This window comes from Dipteris shenzhenensis, chromosome 28, assembly GCF_047967505.1.
Source record: "Dipteris shenzhenensis isolate YYH24624 ecotype China chromosome 28, Dip_SZ_1.0, whole genome shotgun sequence".
NCBI classification, from domain to species: Eukaryota; Viridiplantae; Streptophyta; class Polypodiopsida; order Gleicheniales; family Dipteridaceae; genus Dipteris; species Dipteris shenzhenensis.
The window spans coordinates 3,142,412-3,162,886 of NC_141623.1; the positions used below are offsets into that span (position 1 = coordinate 3,142,412).

General features: G+C 39.7%; 1 protein-coding gene across 3 annotated transcripts; it reads left to right on the forward strand.

The window, feature by feature from the left end:
• Positions 1 to 16,791: 16,791 nt before the first annotated feature.
• Positions 16,792 to 20,066, forward strand: LOC147883048 (uncharacterized). Of its 3 annotated transcripts, none has more exons than XM_087399927.1 (5): positions 16,792 to 17,330; positions 18,361 to 18,475; positions 18,600 to 18,876; positions 18,951 to 19,223; positions 19,298 to 20,066. In XM_087399927.1, the coding sequence occupies exons 1-5, from the start codon at positions 17,024 to 17,026 to the stop codon at positions 19,754 to 19,756; spliced, it is 1,431 nt and encodes a 476-aa protein (XP_087256053.1). In that variant the 5' UTR covers positions 16,792 to 17,023; the 3' UTR covers positions 19,757 to 20,066. The 3 variants fall into 3 exon arrangements, with proteins under 3 accessions (XP_087256053.1, XP_087256052.1, XP_087256054.1); XM_087399926.1 differs by having other exon boundaries at positions 16,793 to 17,347; positions 18,330 to 18,475; XM_087399928.1 differs by having other exon boundaries at positions 17,118 to 17,330; positions 18,330 to 18,475.
• Positions 20,067 to 20,475: the final 409 nt, after the last annotated feature.

Genomic DNA, 20,475 nt, shown 5'->3' on the forward strand with positions numbered 1-20,475 from the left:
TAGAATGACTTGTAGAGGAAACCATTGCTTGCTTTTGGTGTCCATTGCACTTTGGAAGTTCCAAAACACCTTCATTCTTGAATTTGGCATCATTTTGTTGGATTTTTGACTCAGTGTGTTCAACATTGTTTTGCCAGTGTGTTGGAACTCGAGTTTGAAGCAACCATCTGTAGATCTGTCAGTTTTGGTAGACTCAGGAGGTCTTAAAACTTCTATGTTGCTCATCATTCACACTTCGATGTTGTTTACAAATACGTCTATTTGCAAAAACATTTTTTGGTCCGTGTGTTGGACTCGATGTTTGGGACCATAGTTTTCAAAATCATCTATTCCATTGCATTCTAAAGGCCCAAAAAACTCTACCTACCAACTCTTGCCCAATTCTGTGGAGATTTGGAGAAGTTTTGTCTCTTTGAGGTGCCGAATCGTCTGTTTCTTTATCAAAAATCCATTCAAAGGTTCAGACCTTTGATTTTTGGATTATAGGTCAATTGCAAGGGTTGACTCCCCATTTCCCATTCATCGGTTGGGATTTTGGAGTTCCAGCAGAAGAGAGATATATGCAGATTGTCTTGCTAAGTCCGATTTGTAGCCACGCCCATATTTTGAGGCATCCCAAGTTCTAGTTTCACTAGCAGTCATTACCGTGGGGTCATGATTTCTTGGATATAGCTTATGTAGATCACTCTGGTTGCATTTTGAGCTGTGTGCACTCATTTGTGGTTTTCATTAGGCTATAGTGGATTCTTTACAGGCCATTTGAATGCATTGCGATCCTTGTTAGATGCGCTGATAGGCCCAAATTTCCTTATGGGATGCTTTATTGATGGATGTTTGGCACAAAGATGCTATTTTATGCTGAGGGAAAGCTTCAACACATTGTAATTGATGCCCTCACAGTGCTATGGTCTTTTGGATGAGACATTATTGATGCTTATGCCCATGGATGTTGCTTATGCTTGAGGCACTTGGCTCTTATTGGCATTGGGTTTGCCATTGTTTTGTCATTACAGGTTGACATTTTCTTTTGGGTCAGATATGCTCATATGGATGCATAGTATATGCACACGAGTCAGATGCATTTTGATGCTTTGAGCCTTGAGTTTTGGTGACACTATCCTTCATTAAGGCAGACATATTTGGGTGCACCTAGTATTTGGTGTGATTTCTCTCTTGCAGGTACTAGTATTCGGGATTTTGTTTCATTTGCATCATGGCATCCTCTTGCATGTCTGAAAATGAGTTTTTTAGCATTAAAAAGTTTGATGGGACAAACTTTTCTTTATGGAAAGAACAAATAAGTGACGTGCTTATTCAAAAGAAGCAGATTAAACCCTTCGTAGAGGGATTGAGCTAAGCCTGCAAATATGTTTAAAGATGATTGGAATGAGTTGGATGCATTAGCAAAGTCTACTATTAGACTTCATCTTATAGAATTAGTCTCTTTCACAGTAGTAAATGAGAAAACTATGAAAGATTTGTGGAAGAAATTATGTGTCGTTTATGAGAAGGAAACTGCCTCTAATAAAGTTTACCTCATGAAGAGGTTGTTTGAGCTGCAGATGAAGGAAGGGTTCTCCATTGCTTCTCACTTGAATGAATTCAATATTATTTTCTGCCAGCTTCAGCCTCAGAAGATGAATTTTGATGCGGAGACTAAGGCAATATTCCTCTTGTGTTCATTGCCATCCTCATGGGATACCTTCCATACAACCGTCAATAACTCCGCACCTAGTAGAGTATTGAAGTTTGATGATGTTGGTAGCTTGTTTGCTGAGGAGATTAGATGGAGATCTATGGACGGCAACAAGCAGGATGTAGCCTTAAATGTGCAAAGGGGCAGATCACAGTTCAAGGGGAAGTCCCAAGAAAGAGGGAAGTATCGTAACAAATCCTAGGCACAGAACATTGAGTGTTACAAGAAGGGCCACATGAAAAAGGATTGCTACAAGCTAAAAAGAGAGCAAAAGGATAAGGTGTTGTGTTCCCTATCATTTGAAATGTACAAATGGTATGTGCATTGCATTGACTTGGAATCCACTCCGAGATAACAAGCAAATGGACATCAGTCATACAAGGAACAAGCAAATGATTGTACATGATATGCACTAGAATTGATATATGCTTGTTGTACCATTGAGCACTTTGTATCTCATCTTATTCTTGAAATGAGAAAATTTTGGCAAAATCTATGACAGAGACAATAGTTTCATGGGAAAATTGAGCAAGGTTCTTCCTAAACTATTTGTCTTGCTAGTTGGCCACCATGAAATTATGAAGCACGGATTTTGGGATGGATTGAAATGAATCTCTACAAGCTCCCTCAGCCAAGTGCTCTTATATGATAGTAGCCATCTCTTTTTCTCTAATTCTTCAACATTCACATATTCAAATCTCCTTTGTTTTAGAGTAGCAGGGCTGCCTTCCCTCATTCATTTGGGTAGACATCATATCGCCTCTTCTTCATATTACAATCTGTGCATGTGCCACGAATGCATTCAATGTAGTGCTATTTAGAGTCTCCTTTGGAAGACTAATGGCTCTCATAGAGACCATAGGCTACAAAACCTAGTTTCCCTTGCAATGCATGATGAGGATCCGGATGGCCTATAGACTACACATTCATCTACAAGATATGGGCATCTATCTCCATGGAGTAATTCTCCAACACAACTAGATCTCAAGTCATTCAAATCAGATATTGCCAAGACAAGTTAGATTATATGTTTGCTTTACAACAACACACATTCTTGCCTTTGAGTTTCCTAATGTACCAGGGCTTACAATGCTCAAATCTCCTTTTCCCAATCTAAAGGTCAAGGTTCTGAGCCATAGACTTTAAATACAAGTCCATCTACTCACCAACACTCAAATTGGACATCCACACAGCAAGAAAATGATAGATCACAAGGTAGAATATATGACTGAAAATATGAAAACATGATCATGTGCTACATATACATATCATGTCTTTTATGCTTGTAAAAGATCATCCATACATTCGATCCAAAAACATGGAAACAGAACTAACTATGTCAAAAGAAAAAAAACACATTTTCATCATAAGGATTAATTTTTCTTAGTGAAAATACCTATGTAATCTAGACAATACCATGCTTTAAAAAACTTAGGGAGCCAAAAATGGATTTTAGCCCTCCATACTTCTATTATGACCAATGTCTGAATGATAGTTCTATCGGAACTAGAAATGAATGCATTTCAACCACTATGTTGAGTGCTCATCCAGTATCCTATAGACTATTATGTTAAACTCAATACGTGACCACAAACTCAAGCATAAGAGGAGCATGAGTCAAGTGAAATAATTGGCAAAGACACTCTGTAACTAGTATCCTACTGCATCTAACGAAAAATATGCACCACGCATTAACAAGCTTCTATTTCCACCCCTATAAGCAAACTCGTATCCTATAGTATGAAAAACTTTAAGGAAAACATTGCACTTAATGCATCAATTAAGCCACTGTGACTACTCATCATGCACAATCGAACAATCATCAAGGAAAGTCTAGTCAAGCAAGTTGAAGCAAAAAACCAAATATCTATTCGGATCTATGCCATGGTGTATCCGCCAACCATGAGTAGCAAAAGAACCTATGAAAAATGCAAAATAGGGATTATGCCACTCTACCATGATCACTTCCATGCTACAAATAAGGTTTTGCTTGCTAATAAATACTTCTAATGAGTGTGTGCTTTTCTAATTTGAAGTTTGCAACAAAGTCTCCTATGTTTTACTAAAGTGAAATTTGCCGTTGAGTTTGTTTGAGTGGATTTCTCTATTCCCGCTATGCTACTGCTTCAACAAGAGCATGGAAAATACAAAATAAAAAAGAAGTAGCTGCGTTGATATGGAATTCCTAGAAAAATAGCCGAGAAAAAATGTGTTTTACTATGCATATCATACATAGTCATTTTAGGGTACTTTTAGGGTTCATTCCCAACCACTAAAAAGAGAGCCAATGCTATCTATTTGTATCCATAAAATCTTTATGAACATTATCATGTTCAATATAAGGATAGGAGCCAGCTCAATGGGTAGTCTTAAACAAATATAAATACTATTCGAATTTTAACCTTATGCAAAAGCTTTTTTTTTAACACAAAGTAAAACTTGATTATACATATAGATGGGAATCAGGTCACCATTGTAAGTATGTATTTAGTAATTAAGTTGAAAATATTCCCTTAGAAAAATAGCTCAATCAACATAGTACCCATATTATATATCCAAAATTTACAAGAATCATGAGCATAAAAACAAGCACTTGTGTTCCTTACCTTTCTTTGCAATGGGGGTCTTGATTTTAGTGCGGTATGCCAAAAATTGATCAACAACATTATTTGATGCATATAGTTTTAGTAGTTTTAGTACACATACATACATACATACATATGTGTGTGTGTGTGTGTACATACATACATGGATGCATGCATGCATGCATACATACATACATACATACATACATATTGATGCATATAGTTTTACTAGATGGGGAAAATAGGCCCCACTCTGATTTTTGTGGAGAGACACAACTAGACAAATAGAGCAAGTCCAAGGGGTCGCTAGGACACCCCCCGGCAAATGGAGATGCCCAGTATACAATTTTAACACCAATTTTAGGATGTAAGCTGCATAGTCATGTCCAAAAAAAGTTGTCAATTCTTGCATTAAATGTAGGGTGGTGAATATATCCTATTCCGTCATGGGTCTGGAGAAGACGGAGGAAAAAATTTGAATCTCCAAAAAGACTTCTTTTACCAGTCTATGGGGACTGGCTCTTACTAGTGTTGAGAGTGGACAAGATAGCTACCATTGGTGTGATATGGGAATCTCCTAGTCTGCAATTTTAGCACCAATTTTGGGATGTAAATTGCATAGTCAGGTCCAAAAAATGTTGTGTCAATTCTTGCATTAAATATAAGGTGTGAGTGCTCTCAACGGAAGCAAGAATGGAAGAGGGAGAGAGAAAAACAGAGAGCCACACAAGTTTTGGTGGGTGCAAAACACCCTAATCTTCTTTTTCATTCATTTATATATGTGTTTGAGTATTGTACATAACCGGGGTAAAGGCACAGTGACCTTTAACCCCCACAACCTCCCACTTAAAGGAAAATGTGCCTTTAAGGGAGAACAACCAGTGAGCATACTATCCAATGCCCATCAATACACGACAATACTCAAACCGTTGACTAGGTAGACTCTTCGTCAGCATATCTGCAGGGTTATCGTCTGTATGAAACTTGACAAGCTCTATGCGCTTGTCCTCAAGTACCTCCCTGATGAAATGGTACCTGACCTCAATGTGTTTGGTCTTTGCATGAAAGACCGGATTCCGTGCTAGCTGAATAGCACTCATGGAATCACTATGCAATGTCGATACACCTGTATGAATCCCCAAATCTCCCACTAGCCAATCAAGCCATATAGCCTCCTTGCAACCCTCTGTGGTTGCAACATACTCAGCCTCTATGGTAGACAAAGCAATGCACTTCTGTGTGCGAGACATCCATGACACTGCACCACCTGCAAAGTGAACACATAACCAGAAGTGGATCTCCTACTATCCACATGCCCTGCATAGTCTGAATCTGTGTACCCAAGTACATGCATGTCTCCTCAACCAAAGCAGATGCACATCTCCTTGGTACCCTTCATGTACCTCATGATGCACTTACTCCCAATGCCTCTTTCCTGGATTAGCCATATACCGGCTAACAACTCCCATTGCAAATGCAATGTCTGGTCTAGTAGCTATCATAGCATACATAAGACTCCCAACTGCTGATGCATAAGGAACCTTGGCCATCATGGCCCTTTCCTCATCTGATTTGGGACTATCTGTATGACTCAGTTTCACATATGGAGGCGATGGAGTACTCACTGCCTTCCCCCCCTCCATATTGAAACACTGCAATACTTTTGTAACATACTCTTTTTGTGAAAGCCAAAGGAGTTTCCTACTCCGATCACGCGTGATGCGCATACCAAGAATATGACCTGCAAGTCCCAAATCCTTCATATCAAAGGCCTCATGCAACTTGGCCTTTAATGCATCTAGCTCGTAAGTATTCTTGCTAGCCAATAGAATATCATCCACATATAGTGCCAAGATTATCAGGCTATTATCCTTAGCCCTTTTAGTGTAGAGGCAGTGATCAATTTCACTCCTTCTAAAACCCTGGGACCGAATGAAAGCATCAAACTTCTGATACCATTCTCTAGGCACAAGACCATAGAGACTCTTCTTCAGCTTGCAAACTAAATGCTCTTTGCCCTTTTCTTCAAAGCCTTCTAGCTGCACCATGTAAATTTCCTCATGCAAATCCCCATGCAAGAAAGCTGTCTTGACATCCATCTGCATAAGCTCCATATCCTCTGATGCCACTAGTCCAAGCATGCACCTAAGTGTGGTCATCTTCACAACCGGAGAGAAAATCTCATCAAAGTCCACACCCTTCTCTTGCTTGAACCCTTTAGCGACCAAACGGGCCTTGTATTTAGGCACATCATCACCTATGACCTTCATTTTATAGACCCATTTACATGGCAACGCTTTTTTTCCATGTGGCAAAGAAACCAAGTCCCAAGTCTTATTCTTCATAAGTGAACTCTCTCTGATTGCATAGCATACTCCCACTTGCGTTGATCCTCGTGCATCATAGCCTCTCTCTAGCAAGAAGGCTCCCCGCAATCAGTAAGCATCACATAGCCTACCCCTGGAACAAACCTATCAAGCGGTCTAGACACTCTAGATGATCTTCTCAAGGGCATTTCAGCTTGCTGTCCCACCTGCATATCAGCCACATTTGGCTCATCATTTGCACCAATAGATGATCCATCATCTACCCTTGATTGTATACCTATGGGAGTAAGTGTGGTACCATTTCTTGCACATTTGGTGCATGGACAGCTTGCTGTCTATCAACATATGCAAGTGGATTCACATCCTGGAAAGTGATTCTCCTCATTTCCACATCCCTCATGGGTGCCTTATGCATCTTCTTCTCATTGAAGACTACATCATGGCTGTGAATGATCTTCTTTGCTTCTGGATCCCAGAGACGATAGCCCATCTCTCCACTTTCACCATAACCCAGAAAGATGCATTTCCTAGACTTTGGATCTAGCTTCTTTCGAAGCTCTTTTGGCACATGTATATGCCTCACTCCCAAATATACGCAAATGAGAGTAAGAGGGCTTCTTGCCACTCCATGCCTCTTTAGGAATACCACCATCCAAGAAGGCCAGCCATTCCTGAAATACCTGGAACACATCACTCTTCCGAGCTATAGCATAAGCCCACGCTTTCCTAGTTGCATCATCAATGAAAGTCACATAGTATTCAGCCCCGCCTAATGACCGTGTAGGCATGGGACCACATACATCTGAATGCACCAAATCAAGCTTTTCAAACTCTTTCTTTTCCCTTCTTTTATGGGCTGATTTAGTCTGCTTCCCATAGAGACAATGCTCACAAAATTCAAAATCAGAGAAACTCAAATGAGGTACATAACCCAAATGGCATAAGAGTTTCATTGCATTCTAGCTCATGTGCCCCAACCTGCAATGCCACAAAGTAGTGCTTGGCTGCTCGGTTATTACAACAACATGATCCAATACCCCTGATACATGTAAGGGATACAAAGTCCCACACTTCGCACCCCTGGCCAAAAGCATAGAGCCCTTCTGAATTTTCCAACTCTGAAAGCCAAAAGTGGTGTGAAAACCAGCATCATCTAGCTGACCCACTGAAATAAGACTCTTGGTCAACTTAGGCACATGTCTCACATGTTTCAAAATAAATGCAGACCCATTTGCAAAAGAAAACTTTATGTCACCTACTCCCACTATGTCACATGCATAGTCATTTCCAAGATGCACACAACCTGTCTTTCCACTGTCATAAGTGGAGAACCATTCCCTATGGGGAGTAACATGGAATGAAGCACCAGAATCCAAAATCCAATCTTGGGAATATGCATCATCTGAAGTGGTAAGCAACTCCGTAGATAAACTAGACATGAAGAGGATGTCATTGTCACTATCATGTGTGACTACATTGATCTCCTCAATCTTCACTTTTCCTTTGTCCTCCCTTGGACTCTCTTCCTTCTGATTTGCACCCCAATTTGCATTTTTTTTCTTATCCTTTTGCTCTCTTTTTAGCTTGTAGCAATCCTTTTTCATATGGTCCTTCTTGCCACAGTGGTAACACTCAATGTTCCATGCCCTAGATTTGCTACGAGACTTCCCTCTTTCTTGGGACTCAAAAGCAAAAAATGATGATGGTGCAACCTAGGGGCTACTCTACGGCACTATGGCAGCAATCTTTGTAGTTACTATCAAAGGTAGTGTAACTTTTTTATCAAGGAAAGAGACGTGAACCACTCCACATGACCTAGATCTATATGACCTAGGTTGCACCGACTTGTTTCTTTCATGGATAAAAAGTGACCCTTAGGTGATGCTATAGCACTCCCTTTTTTGGTCCATTATTATAGCACAATTGGGGCCTTTTGACCTAATACTAGCTACCCATCAAATATTTGTTGTAGATGTTAGGGGTAATTACCAAACTACTAGTGGTAGTTTTGTCACCACCATTAGTAATTTTATTAAAGTGTTCCTTAATGGTAGTTCTCCTACTACTACATACAATATTACCAATAGTAGTCCTAATCCTAATGATAGTACACATAATATTATTATGACCGTCCAACTTTAATCATCATTATATCTATGAATGCATATATATAGATAGGTCTATCTATATCTATATCTATTTATTCCTCATCCTATTTTTGGTGCTTTGCTTACTTTGAAACTAAAGATAATGTGATTTCATTATTGTTTGCATTCTTGTCAAACATGAGAAGCTGGAATGCATAAGAGTTGGGAGGCACATTATAATTTCTGTGCAGATTTGAGCCATTGAATAGCTTATTGATTTTGATTGTTTTCTTTCTTATTAAATACTTAATTTGGTTATTTCACACCGAACATCGCCATATCAATTCATATTTTTAAGGTTCTAGTAATGTCCTATCGCAGCATAGTCTAGGGTTGATCATACAAGATAAATGGGTGCTCACATTTAATATATTTTTGAGAGTCAAAGGATAGTGGTTGTAGACTACAAAATCATCACTTTGAATAAATTTGGCAAGATTCTTCTGATAGAAGGAATAATTTCTATTGCACTAACGATGAAAGAAAACTATCAAAAGACTGATACAAGGCTCAAAATCACACTGGTGCTACTAGGCTTAATAGTCGTAGGCTAGTAGTAGTACTAGTGTATTTACTAAGTAGTGTGCGTGCCTCTCCTCATTAAAATTCATAGTCTTCAAAAATATATAATACATAAGTCAAAATATTCTAATTAGTTTTATCATGCTAATGTTGAAACTGGCTTAAATTCATAGTCTTCAAAAAGGTATAATACATAAGTCAAAATATTCCAATTAGTTTTATTGTCCTCATGTTGAAACTGACTTTCTCTTCCTTCGTCTCCTATGAGCTTCAAACCTTTAATCCATTAATCTCTCAAATAGTAAGAATGGTCTTGTATTAAGAGGCAATGATATCTAAAGTGATCTACAAATACTAAGAATGGTCTTATATTAAGAGGTGATGATATCTCAAGTGTTATACAAATCGTAAGAATGGTTTTGTATTAAAAGGTGATGATATCTCCAGTGTTCTACAAATAGTAAGAATGGTTCAAGTGTTCTACAAAAGTATTAGGTACCTCTTAGTGGCTGAAGGGAAGAAGTGATGATATCTCAAGTGTTCTACAAATAGTAAGAATGGTCTTGTACTAAGAGGTGATGATATCTCAAGTGTTCTACAAATAGTAATAATGGCTTTGTATTAGGATGTGATGATATCTCAAGTGTTCTATAAAACTATTAGATACCTCTTAGTGGTTGAAGGGAAGGGGTTGGAAGTATGGGCAAAATCTCTAGGAACTACAGGATGGTTGCAAGAACAATTTTGAATGTCATAAATGACACTTGGGTTTTTCAACATACAGGTGAACTATTTTTAAACATTCACTTCTTTCATGGTTGATAACACTTTTAATAAGAAGAACCATTTTGAATGTCATAAGTGTTGATGCAATCCCATGCTATGAAGTCTACGGATAGTTTTTTTTCCCTGCATATGGGTGAAGTGATGTTTACATTACTAAGTTCAACATATCAAGCAACGCATTTGTTTTGATTATTGAAGGAGTTTGATGATAAGACCCATTTCAAATGCAAAAGAATTGTTGTATTAGTAATGAAATCCGGTTTGGAGTGGAAATTCGGTTTCTTTCAAACCCACATACTATTGTTGCATAATGTGAGTATGGCTCCAATTGGAAGTTAAGGTAGACTATAATTCGCAATATTGGTATAGTTACACATAGTAACATAAGTTTTATTTTCAAGAATCTTCCCAAATAGTGGTTGCCACAAAGCTATGTTGAGTACCTCGATAAGGAAATTGTGGAAAAGCTCGCTCGCTTTTTTGGGCCCGCTTGCTTTTCCTCGCTCGCTCTATCGACTCCCTCCAAATACATTGGTGCATGTAATCTACACATCTTAGCAAGTTGTTGACTTTGAGGACAAGACAATTGTTGAAGCTCCTTCAAAGGGTTTCTCACCCCTTAGCATTTTCAAAGACAAATTTTCAAGAAACCAGCATTTCCAACACTGTTCTACGGTCATGCATGAAACTATTACATTCCTGCATGAACAACTTACCGAGAAATAGCATGATGGGAGCTCATGAACATGGACCAACTTTTTCATACTAATAGAAAATCTATTCTTCAAGGCAATGAAAATTTTGGTACGACAGATGCTCTCTTCCATATGGGTCCGAATGAGAAAGGGACAACGACAAGGGAGAACACTACAAGCAAAAGATGTGATACAAGACACAAACATCGAGAAGCTCTTACAATCTAACATTGGTTATCATGATTTCACATGTCTCCAGAATAGTTGGTCACAACTATTGACCCCCGCATTTTGGACGACCAACATTCTTCATTACCATATTAACGGTAGAGAAACTTTGGGATCCCCTCATTACCTATTTGCAAGAGTTGTACAATGCATCAAGCACTGAAGATAGAACACAAGGAACACCCTCAATGAGAGATCTCATCAAGTTGGATCCCGTCACCACCGCAAGGTACTACGTGCATAGATTCCAAGCCCTAAAACAATTACGCAAGCATGATAGCACCATTTTCGGGAAGGTTCTTGACTATTTGGAATTTCGAAATGGGGGTAGTCAACACAGTCATGGCTTGGTTTCGATTCAAAATGCACTAGAATATGGAGTCTCAACAAACTAAGACATTATTGACTTCATTGACACATACATGACAACAGACAATTCCAACTTGCTATCAACAACTATTGACCTCTAGACTCATAAACACACAAAAACTTGTAAGAGAAAGAACAATTCATGTAGGCTTGGATTCCCAAGACCACCTATGAGAACAACTTCTATTCTTATGCTGTTAGAAACATCATTGATAACATTGGCAGTAAAGCAGAACATAAAAAGATTCAGTCGATCCTAGCATATCTTGCTACTATGACAATGGAATTCGACAGTTTCCTACAAAAGCTTAGACTCACAGAGGGAGAGTACATCCACAATTTGCATGTATGGGCATCACAATCGACCTTGCTACTATAGAGACAACCAAAAGACATCTACACAAACAACTTCAACCCAAAAATCTCAAAACTTTGGGAGCAAACACAGACATCCAATTTGCTTAAACTCACATGGTGCATTTGTATATTGCACATCATACATTACAAACACTGATAAAACCAGACAAAGCGACCGTATAAGCAGTCATTCAGGCAATAACAACATGTCTGAATAGTTATTCTCTTATACGAGAGAGAATACACAAAGTCAAAAATGTTACTCTCAACAACACATATAAGTGCACAGCAGGCAGTCTACATAGCTATGTCTCTACCTCTCACAAGTAGCACAAGGAACTTTACATATGTAAACACAAGCACCATGGAAGAATAAACTCTATGACTTAAACAACACAACCAACTAGAGAAGATGGATCCATATAGTACTGACATTTCTTTGAAGATCAAATAAAAAGCATTGCAAGCGACACATTGACATGCGGCATCTATGCTTGGTAGAATATACTTCGCAATACAATATCAACAAGACTACCCTACAAAAAATGAAGCACCCAAAAATAATTCAATCCAATCTACATAATAGAAAAGGATCCAAAAAGCCACTTCCTTGAATTGTGTTTGCTATACTTGCTATTCATTGGAGCTAAACATATTCTTAGTAGTACTATGTGCCCAACATGGCACGATATATACAAATAGGAAGCAAATAAACAAAAGTTCAATAAACTATTGCTTCATGACATTGACACTTCACAGAAACATTATCTTCAACTCGAAGCCCACTCAAATCCATGAGGGTTTTGATCTTGCAAGGGAAAAGGAACTGGCACAAAGGAAAAAACAAAAATGATAAATGGAGAAATTAACATACAAGAACATGCCAAATCATGAATATTACTACAAAGTGAGACAACTTACATTTAAGCAACTCCTCCTCGAAAGTGTATCTAGAAAAACACACAAACCACCTTGTTTCTCACTTGAAACACAGGGATTGGAAAACTTTCACACTACTGCTTGTAGTCCAATCTTGTTGCAGCACTACAAGCACAAGCAAACAATCGACGTTGAACTTCCTAGGGTGCTACTACTAGCTTACATAGGTAGAGCAACATTTATCATTAGACAAACAACCATACACTCCACACTGCACCTACCTCTGCTGACCTTGAACTACAAGCTTGGAGCTCTAACAATTGTCTGCACTATACATAAATGTGGAGCTCCTGGTGTTCGATGAGGTGCCGCAAATAGGGCAAAACACATTCCTTGCAATAGCAGACATGCGTATGCGAGAAATAAAACATAGCCACATGAAGCTCATCGGAGGAGTCGATGTCGATGGATTTTCTCAAACAAGCCAACGAACATAACAATGACTCCTTCTATTTGGAGAAACAATGTTTGCTATTATGAGCTAACAAAGCCAATGCACCAAAGAAATGTATGCTTTCTTGAAACATTAAGTAAAATATACATTGCAGAGCACATACCTAAACAACCACTACCAGCACAAAAGCACAATATACCACATCTCTTTTACACAAGCGCTCGAAAGGACAGCCACAACAATGAGGTCTTCCAAATCCTCCATCCCCATTGATGGCAAAAGACATCAGACACAACACATGCAGTAAGACAATCAAAATACCGCATGGCCCTAAGACAATAGTGGGGCTGCATAACGAGCTCAATGTAAGGAAGGAATGCTTATGGAGATCTGCTCTAGAAACCTCCAAATCGATGATGGACTTGTAAATGGAGCAGATGGTATATTTAAGAGATTTGATTTGCGAGACGACACATAAGTGTTGTGGACTGATTTCAATGACAAGAGCATTGGAAAGAAGACACACGCACAATACAATTTCTTATACAAACAACACTCTCTCATGTTTGAGATCTAAATAACCTATACCTCCTCAACAAAATAGAAATAAAACACATAAGAATCGACAATAACATCCTACAAGAAATAAAAAGACTTCGACATGCTTGCAAATGGGAACCAGAACAACTCGACTTCTCCATGATTAAAAATCCATATAGCAACTTGCAATCACTATACACAAGATCTTTCAATTCATATACTATGTTCGAAAAGCTTCCTTTAGGCTACTATACTATGCCTACAAGAAACACATGAAAAAGAACTGAGAAAATTGGATCTCCCTGGCTTCAAACATATTTCTCAAAACAAAGGCCTTGGCATTACAACTTACTACAAGCTAGAAGCCAACTTGCTACACTATCGGTACTACTGTGAAAATGGTGTCAAGTGCTTGCTAACCATTCATCAACATTAGATCTAATTGCAATTAGCTATACTCAACATTTACAAATCCATGAGGACAACAATAGCAGAACTACATGCAATCCACAAAGTAATATCACCATTGAAAGACAGGTTTGAGACATACTTAGTTGAAGACTTCAACATAGACTACAGCAACAACACAAGAAAAAGATCCAAACTGAAGAAATTCATGCTTGAATTACAACACCAACTACAATATTTGGGTCGACCCTCGACCACATTTGGACAAACAAGAACACAATGCCAAACAAGTGCGGTACTAACTTCATCTATTGGTCTGACCATTCGCTTGTCTATACTTCACTTTAAAACAACCAATAATCTTCAATAGAGCAGGCCCTTTGAATGAAATTCATCTTGTTCACATAATAACTCATATATGCATTGATGCATGCATACATCCATAAATACAAATACGCGCACCCACCAAAAAAGGATGTGTCTTTTTATTGCATTGCATTTAATATGCACATCCACCAAAAAATCATGTGTCTTTTTATTGCATTGCATTTAATAGGTCGCCATGATGACTTTTATTCAAAAATTAGTATTAGTGTAGAGGAGCATGATAAAATTAAGGTAAGCATATGGGCCCATTTGAGTGATGCGCGATTAAGGTAAGCTAATTGATAAAATTTATTCGAGCTGATTCCAGAAAGTTCTTATGGAGAACCTTCCACGCAACTATATATAGGGGAGGCAGGGGGATGTGTTTGAGTCAAGGTGAGCATCCCATGTGGGTGGTGAAAACAGAGGGGCTATCTAGATGTGAGCAGACTTTAATAGCGAGCAGATGGACAAAGGGTGGAGGGAAAGGGATGAGGGAGCAAACTTCAGAGAGAGGAGAGGGAACGGAGGGGGGGGGGGGGGCTTTAAGATGGAGGGAGAGAAGGGAGGGAGAAGGACGAAGGGGGGACTGAGTCGAAGGATAGAGACCGGAAAGGGGGGGGTTGGCCGAATCGAGGGAGAGGAGAGGGGACGAAAGGGGGCAACTGAGTGGAGGAAGGAAGAGGAGAGTTGGTGAGTGCAGGGAGGAAGGGAGTAGAAGGGGAGGGCCTGAGTGGAGGGAGAGGAGAGACTGAGAGGGGTGAAGAGGGAGACGGGGGTTGAGCGTGGTAGTGAGGCGAGGTCGAGGGGGGGAGGGAGGCAGGGAGAGGAGAGTTGGTGAGTGCAGGGAGGAAGGGAGTAGAAGGGGAGGGCCTGAGTGGAGGGAGAGGAGAGACTAAGAGGGGTGAAGAGGGAGACGGGGGTTGAGCGTGGTAGTGAGGCGAGGCCAAGGGGGGAGGGAGGCAAGGCAAACTTAGATTAGTTTAGGTAGATTAATCTTAGTTTAAAACTTAGGTTAATGAGTCACCCAAGGTAGTAAATAGATGAAATAGAGCGAATATTAGAGCGTTATGAGTGACGATGATCAGGGGAAGAGGTTTAGAGACATGAATTTTCTACAAAAAATTAGGAGTGGATTGTAAGTGATTCGGGTTGAGGATCGAGAGGTGAATAGTAGTTACAAATTTTGGAAGTTGGAGAGGTGAATAGTAGTTAATATGCACATCCACCAAAAAAGTATGTGTGCATTGCATTTAGTTAATAGAGTGAATTTATATTAACAAATCCATCCTATTTTCTAGAAGCTTTAAATTGGTATCAGCTCACTTCTTTCCGGCACGTAGCCCAGGGAGATGTTTAGGTTTTCTCACACCCCCTTGAGCCATGTGTCATGAATCTAAGCCCTTGATCTGGTTTCATCTTATGCCCTTGATTTCGTTTGATGTAAAAGCTAAGCTTTTAACTAAAGCATAAAAGCATATAGGTGCTTTTCATAATAAAAAGACTACATAAATGTTTCAAACCTATTTGATTTGAAGAGATTGTCTACTTCATTTGCAAGTTTGGGCTTATTGGCATGTGAAGCTTTGGAGAGACTCTCGATGACCTTATGCTCTACTCTCATAAGCCTAAAAGCTTGACTTACCACAGTGATTAAACTCCCATTTTCCCAAGGTTGGAGAGGCATGTAATGCTGGCTAAGTGAAGAGTGAGAATGTTGTGTGCTCTACTTCAGACTTTCTCTAATGATAGTTGTCTTTTTGTGCTATCTAGAGTCTACTAAACGATCTAAGAATGTTGGAATCATCCCGCTTAAGGACACACGCAGATCCTCTTAGAGTCACATTGGCAAGTTTTTTGGATATTCTCTCTCGGCGTTCGACTACGATTACGAATATTGACATTCAGGTAATATGCCAGTTTCTTTTTGATTCGCGAGACTTATCCTCGGCGCTAATATTCTCGACATTTATATTCTCGACGTTATCTTGGCACCCAGGGAAGGGCCCGTTCCCTCGGATTATAACTCTTTGGGGAAAGAAGCGCGCCACCTCCCCATCCACACTATGTGTGGTTATAATAATTATATATTATATATTATAATCTAAATATTTTCAATTACTGGTCCATTCAAAATTTCTTGTTTTCAATCTGAATTCTTACAACATTCCTCTTGTTTAATGCATGTTATGTATGCGAGGGAGCAAGGAAATCCAAGATGGATGCAAGATTGAAGGATGATTACACCTTTATTCATATGGTTATAGTCCATGTGATAATTTAAGGAGTGTTTTAGATCAATCTAAAATCAAGGGTCTAAAATTGTACACGTGGCTTAAGGAGAGCTCACAAAAGTTTGTTTTTCTTTTCTAGAAAGCACGTTTCAAATCCTTGGATTTTCATAAAGATGAACGCCTATAATCACGAGACATGGCTTAACGAGGGCTTAGAAAAGGAAAACTTCCTTCTAGGCTGCCTACCGTAAATAGTAGGATTCAGCTTCAATTTCGAGTTAGTAGTTACTTATTCCACGATGGAAACGACTGCCTGATGCAAACCTAGTTTTTGTCAGTGGGTAATAGAAATAGATATTGGTGATTTTCATGGTCACTCTAACCTACACAACATTAAGGAACCATATCATCTGCACGAGGATAGAGAAGTATGCAGGAGAACAAGATGACACTCAAAGACGGGCGGAGACAACGGGTTGCTTTTGTGCTTGTAGATGGAGTAGGGGATGTTTCAATACCGTCGTTAGGGTTTCAAACCCCTTTACAGACGGCTAGTACTCCCTATTTGGACGCAATCGCTTGTGCGGGAATAAATGGTTTGATGGATCCGGTGGAACCAGGGCTGGCATGTGGCAGTGATACTGCACATCTTTCATTGCTGGGGTATGATCCTCGAATATATTACAGGGGCAGAGGTGCATTTGAATCTATGGGAGCAGGACTCGCCATGTCTCCGGGTGACATTGCTTTCAAGGTTGGTGGTGTGCGCTAACAGCAATTATGCAGTAGGTCGTTGTTAGATAATAAAGGAGGATCATTGAACGCGCTGGAAATTTATAATATGTTTCATGTCCGTAGCCTGTGAGAGCTACACTAGGACAGCTTCCACTCTCATTATTGAAATGGCAAGTACCTCTTTGCTTGATCTACGACTTGAAAGCTAGCATGCTCAATCACTACGTCAATTTAGTGGCCTTCTAAAATCTCAGTGTCCGACTAGTCCATATGGTCTAGTAGTCTGTTGCTGAAGGTTGCAATTAGCAGTTGATTTGAGAATTAAGTAGAGAAAACAATCCTTACCCGTAAGTGGTTGATTGAAACATTGAGACCAGCCACCAAAATGTGCTTTTATACGGTCCTAGTCAATGGAAGTCTTCTTTTTATTGTTTTTAGTACCTGTGTGATTGTATTTTGAGACTTATTATCCCCTACAGGAAGGCAGAAAGGAAGGAAGACAATCCTGCTGAGGGCTGATTAAGAAAGAGCAGAGACCCTGAGTGACACTGCTTGGAGGGTCGGCTTTCTAGAGAAATCCGGTACCATATGAAGCCCTTCTGAGGAGAAGGGAAAATGGATGAGGGCATAAGGGAGTGTTGCGTGGAGCGCAGCCCGCACTCCCTCCTCCCCCCCAGCACACACACACTTCAGAAAATAACTGCTGCTCACCTCCTCTCTTATCCCGTGTAAACAGATTCAAGAGTACCTAGAGTTCAGGCATAAAACAAGCCCATCAAATCATCAACCAAAATTTTTTGTCGGTGTGTGAATGTTCTCAGTTTATGTGTTTCTAGTTTAGCATGCAGCATATTTGCTTGAGCATGCAATTAGTTGGCACTACCTTATTCATACTTCTGTTTTCCTTTGTTTTTGAAAGGTGCTACCTAGGATGTGCACAATCATTTATGAATGGCATGCCACAAACTGGTAATTCTAAGAAGTCACCCTCTTATTGGCAGTGCAATTTCGCCACTGTGGATGATGCAACAGGAATAGTAACAAGCAGAAGGGCAGACAGACATTTCGAGCAGGAAGGTCCCATTTTATGTGCAGCCCTTGATCAATTGACGCTGCCATGTTTTCCTAATTATGAAGTAAGAGTCAGGTGCACATACACTCACTTCCCTAAAAATTGTCACTTTTGCCAGTGTGTTCTTCAGATGTTTAATCCCTGGTGTATTATGAGTGGTTCCTGTGAATGGTTCATAATCATGGGCGCATTTTACCAGATATGCAACCGAGCACAGGTGTGGAGTGGTTGTTAAGGGACCAAATCTGAGTGGAAATATATCGGGCACAGATCCTCTGAAGGATCACAGGCCTTTACAGTCGGCAGAACCTTTAGATGACTCTGATGAGGCTAAACACACAGCTGTTATTGTCAATGAGCTTTCCAATGAAATGAGGCGGATCCTTAGATCACATTCTTTGAATGATGAGCGGGCTACACAAGGAAAGAGTATCGCAAATGTTGTGCTCTTGCGAGGCTGCGGAATTCGTATTGAGGTGATGTGAACTTTGTGTGTTTCCTGTTCAATAGCTCTTTTACAAAATTTGATGACCGTTGTCTGTGCCACCAGGTGCCTTCCTTTGTTGAAAAGCATGGGCTTTGGCCTTGTATGGTTGCCCCTACCAAAATAATTGCTGGGCTAGGTTTATCATTAGATATTGATATACTTGAAGCACCTGGGGCAACTGGGGACTACCGAACATTGCTCACATCCAAAGCAAGTGCCATTGCCAAGGCACTGGCTGCCCCAATGGAGCCCCCTCCTCAAATATTTGTTCCAGGAAACAACGATGGCAGGGCTGGTCGTGACAATGGCTACGATTTTGGTTTTTTGCATATTAAGGTGACTTAAATATTACAGTTTCTTTTTCAAGAGTCATGTGGCATCTTCCTAGGACTGAATATTATTTTTGGTAGGCCATTGATGATGCAGGACATGACAAGGCAACTGGATTGAAGCTAAAAGTTTTTGAATCAATTGACAAGATGATAGGTCAGTTGGCTTGTTTACTTTGGCAAGCTGAGAGTCGTGGTATAGCACAGTTTTCCATTTGCGTAACAGGAGATCATTCAACTCCTGTTGAGTATGGTGACCATAGCTATGAGCCTGTACCATTTACAATGTGCCACTTGAAAGATTTCATCAGAGCAATCGGTGGGCAAGATGCTATCCAGGTTTCTTTGGAGTCCTTTAGTCTTCCCAACCAGAACGTGGTACCTGAGGTTGCACAGAAGTCTAGAGGTCAATGGGAACGAGCAGTCGCTGGAGATTCAGTTTTATCTTTTGACGAGGTGGCAGCGTCAAGGGGATGCTTGGGGCGTTTTCAGGGCAGTGAAATGATGGATATAATCAAGCGGTATATGGAGTTGGCCTAACCCAGGAAGGCTGAAATTGTGGGTTGTGTGTGTAATTAAGGTACTATGTTATGTGTGTAATCAAGCTACTATGCCATGTTTTATTACATTTGTTTTGGATTACATGAAAAAGTTGCATCATATTATTGCACACTCAAATAAATACAGAGGCAGTGAGTGGCTTGAAAGACATAAGAAGTAGCATACAAGATATTATGAACTGTAGAAGAATCAATCTTTTGGAGTTCAAGAAGACACCACATATGAGGATTCAACCTTGATAAGCCGAAAATTGCATAGTCCCCAACAACTTGTATGGCATTTGTTTGTATAGAGGATGATTGTGTTGCCATTGATAGTTGTGCCATTTCTGATTTGCATCATGAGCTTAAGAGATTGCTGGAATGTAGCAATTTCCATGGATGTATAATGTCTCCTCCACAAAAAAGTAAGATTAGTTTGTTGGGAAGCTATAAAGCTAGGGGACTAGAGAGGGGTGAAAGAGTAGGACAAAATAAATGCTTTGAGGTGGAGGAAGTAGTAGTGGGAATTGGAGTGGGAGGGATGAATTAGAAAGGGCAAGGAGATGGTAGAGAATTTTAGTGCACATACTAGCAATTTATGTGTGTTTTTAGGCAAGACTTTCGCACATGATCAGCCACTCATATTTACACAAAATGCATCAATGACATTTTATCAAAGCTCACACAACATCACTATGTCTAGATTTCACCCACCAT

What these genes read in the sequence shown, in the direction of transcription:
- LOC147883048 (XM_087399926.1), top strand. Translation starts at nt 17,024, where the DNA reads ATGCAGGAGAACAAGATGACACTCAAAGACGGGCGGAGACAACGGGTT. An exon ending in CGGGTGACATTGCTTTCAAG is followed by an intron (nt 17,348 to 18,329) that starts GTTGGTGGTGTG and finishes TCTTATTGGCAG; the next exon opens with TGCAATTTCGCCACTGTGGA. An exon ending in TTGGTTTTTTGCATATTAAG is followed by an intron (nt 19,224 to 19,297) that starts GTGACTTAAATA and finishes TATTTTTGGTAG; the next exon opens with GCCATTGATGATGCAGGACA.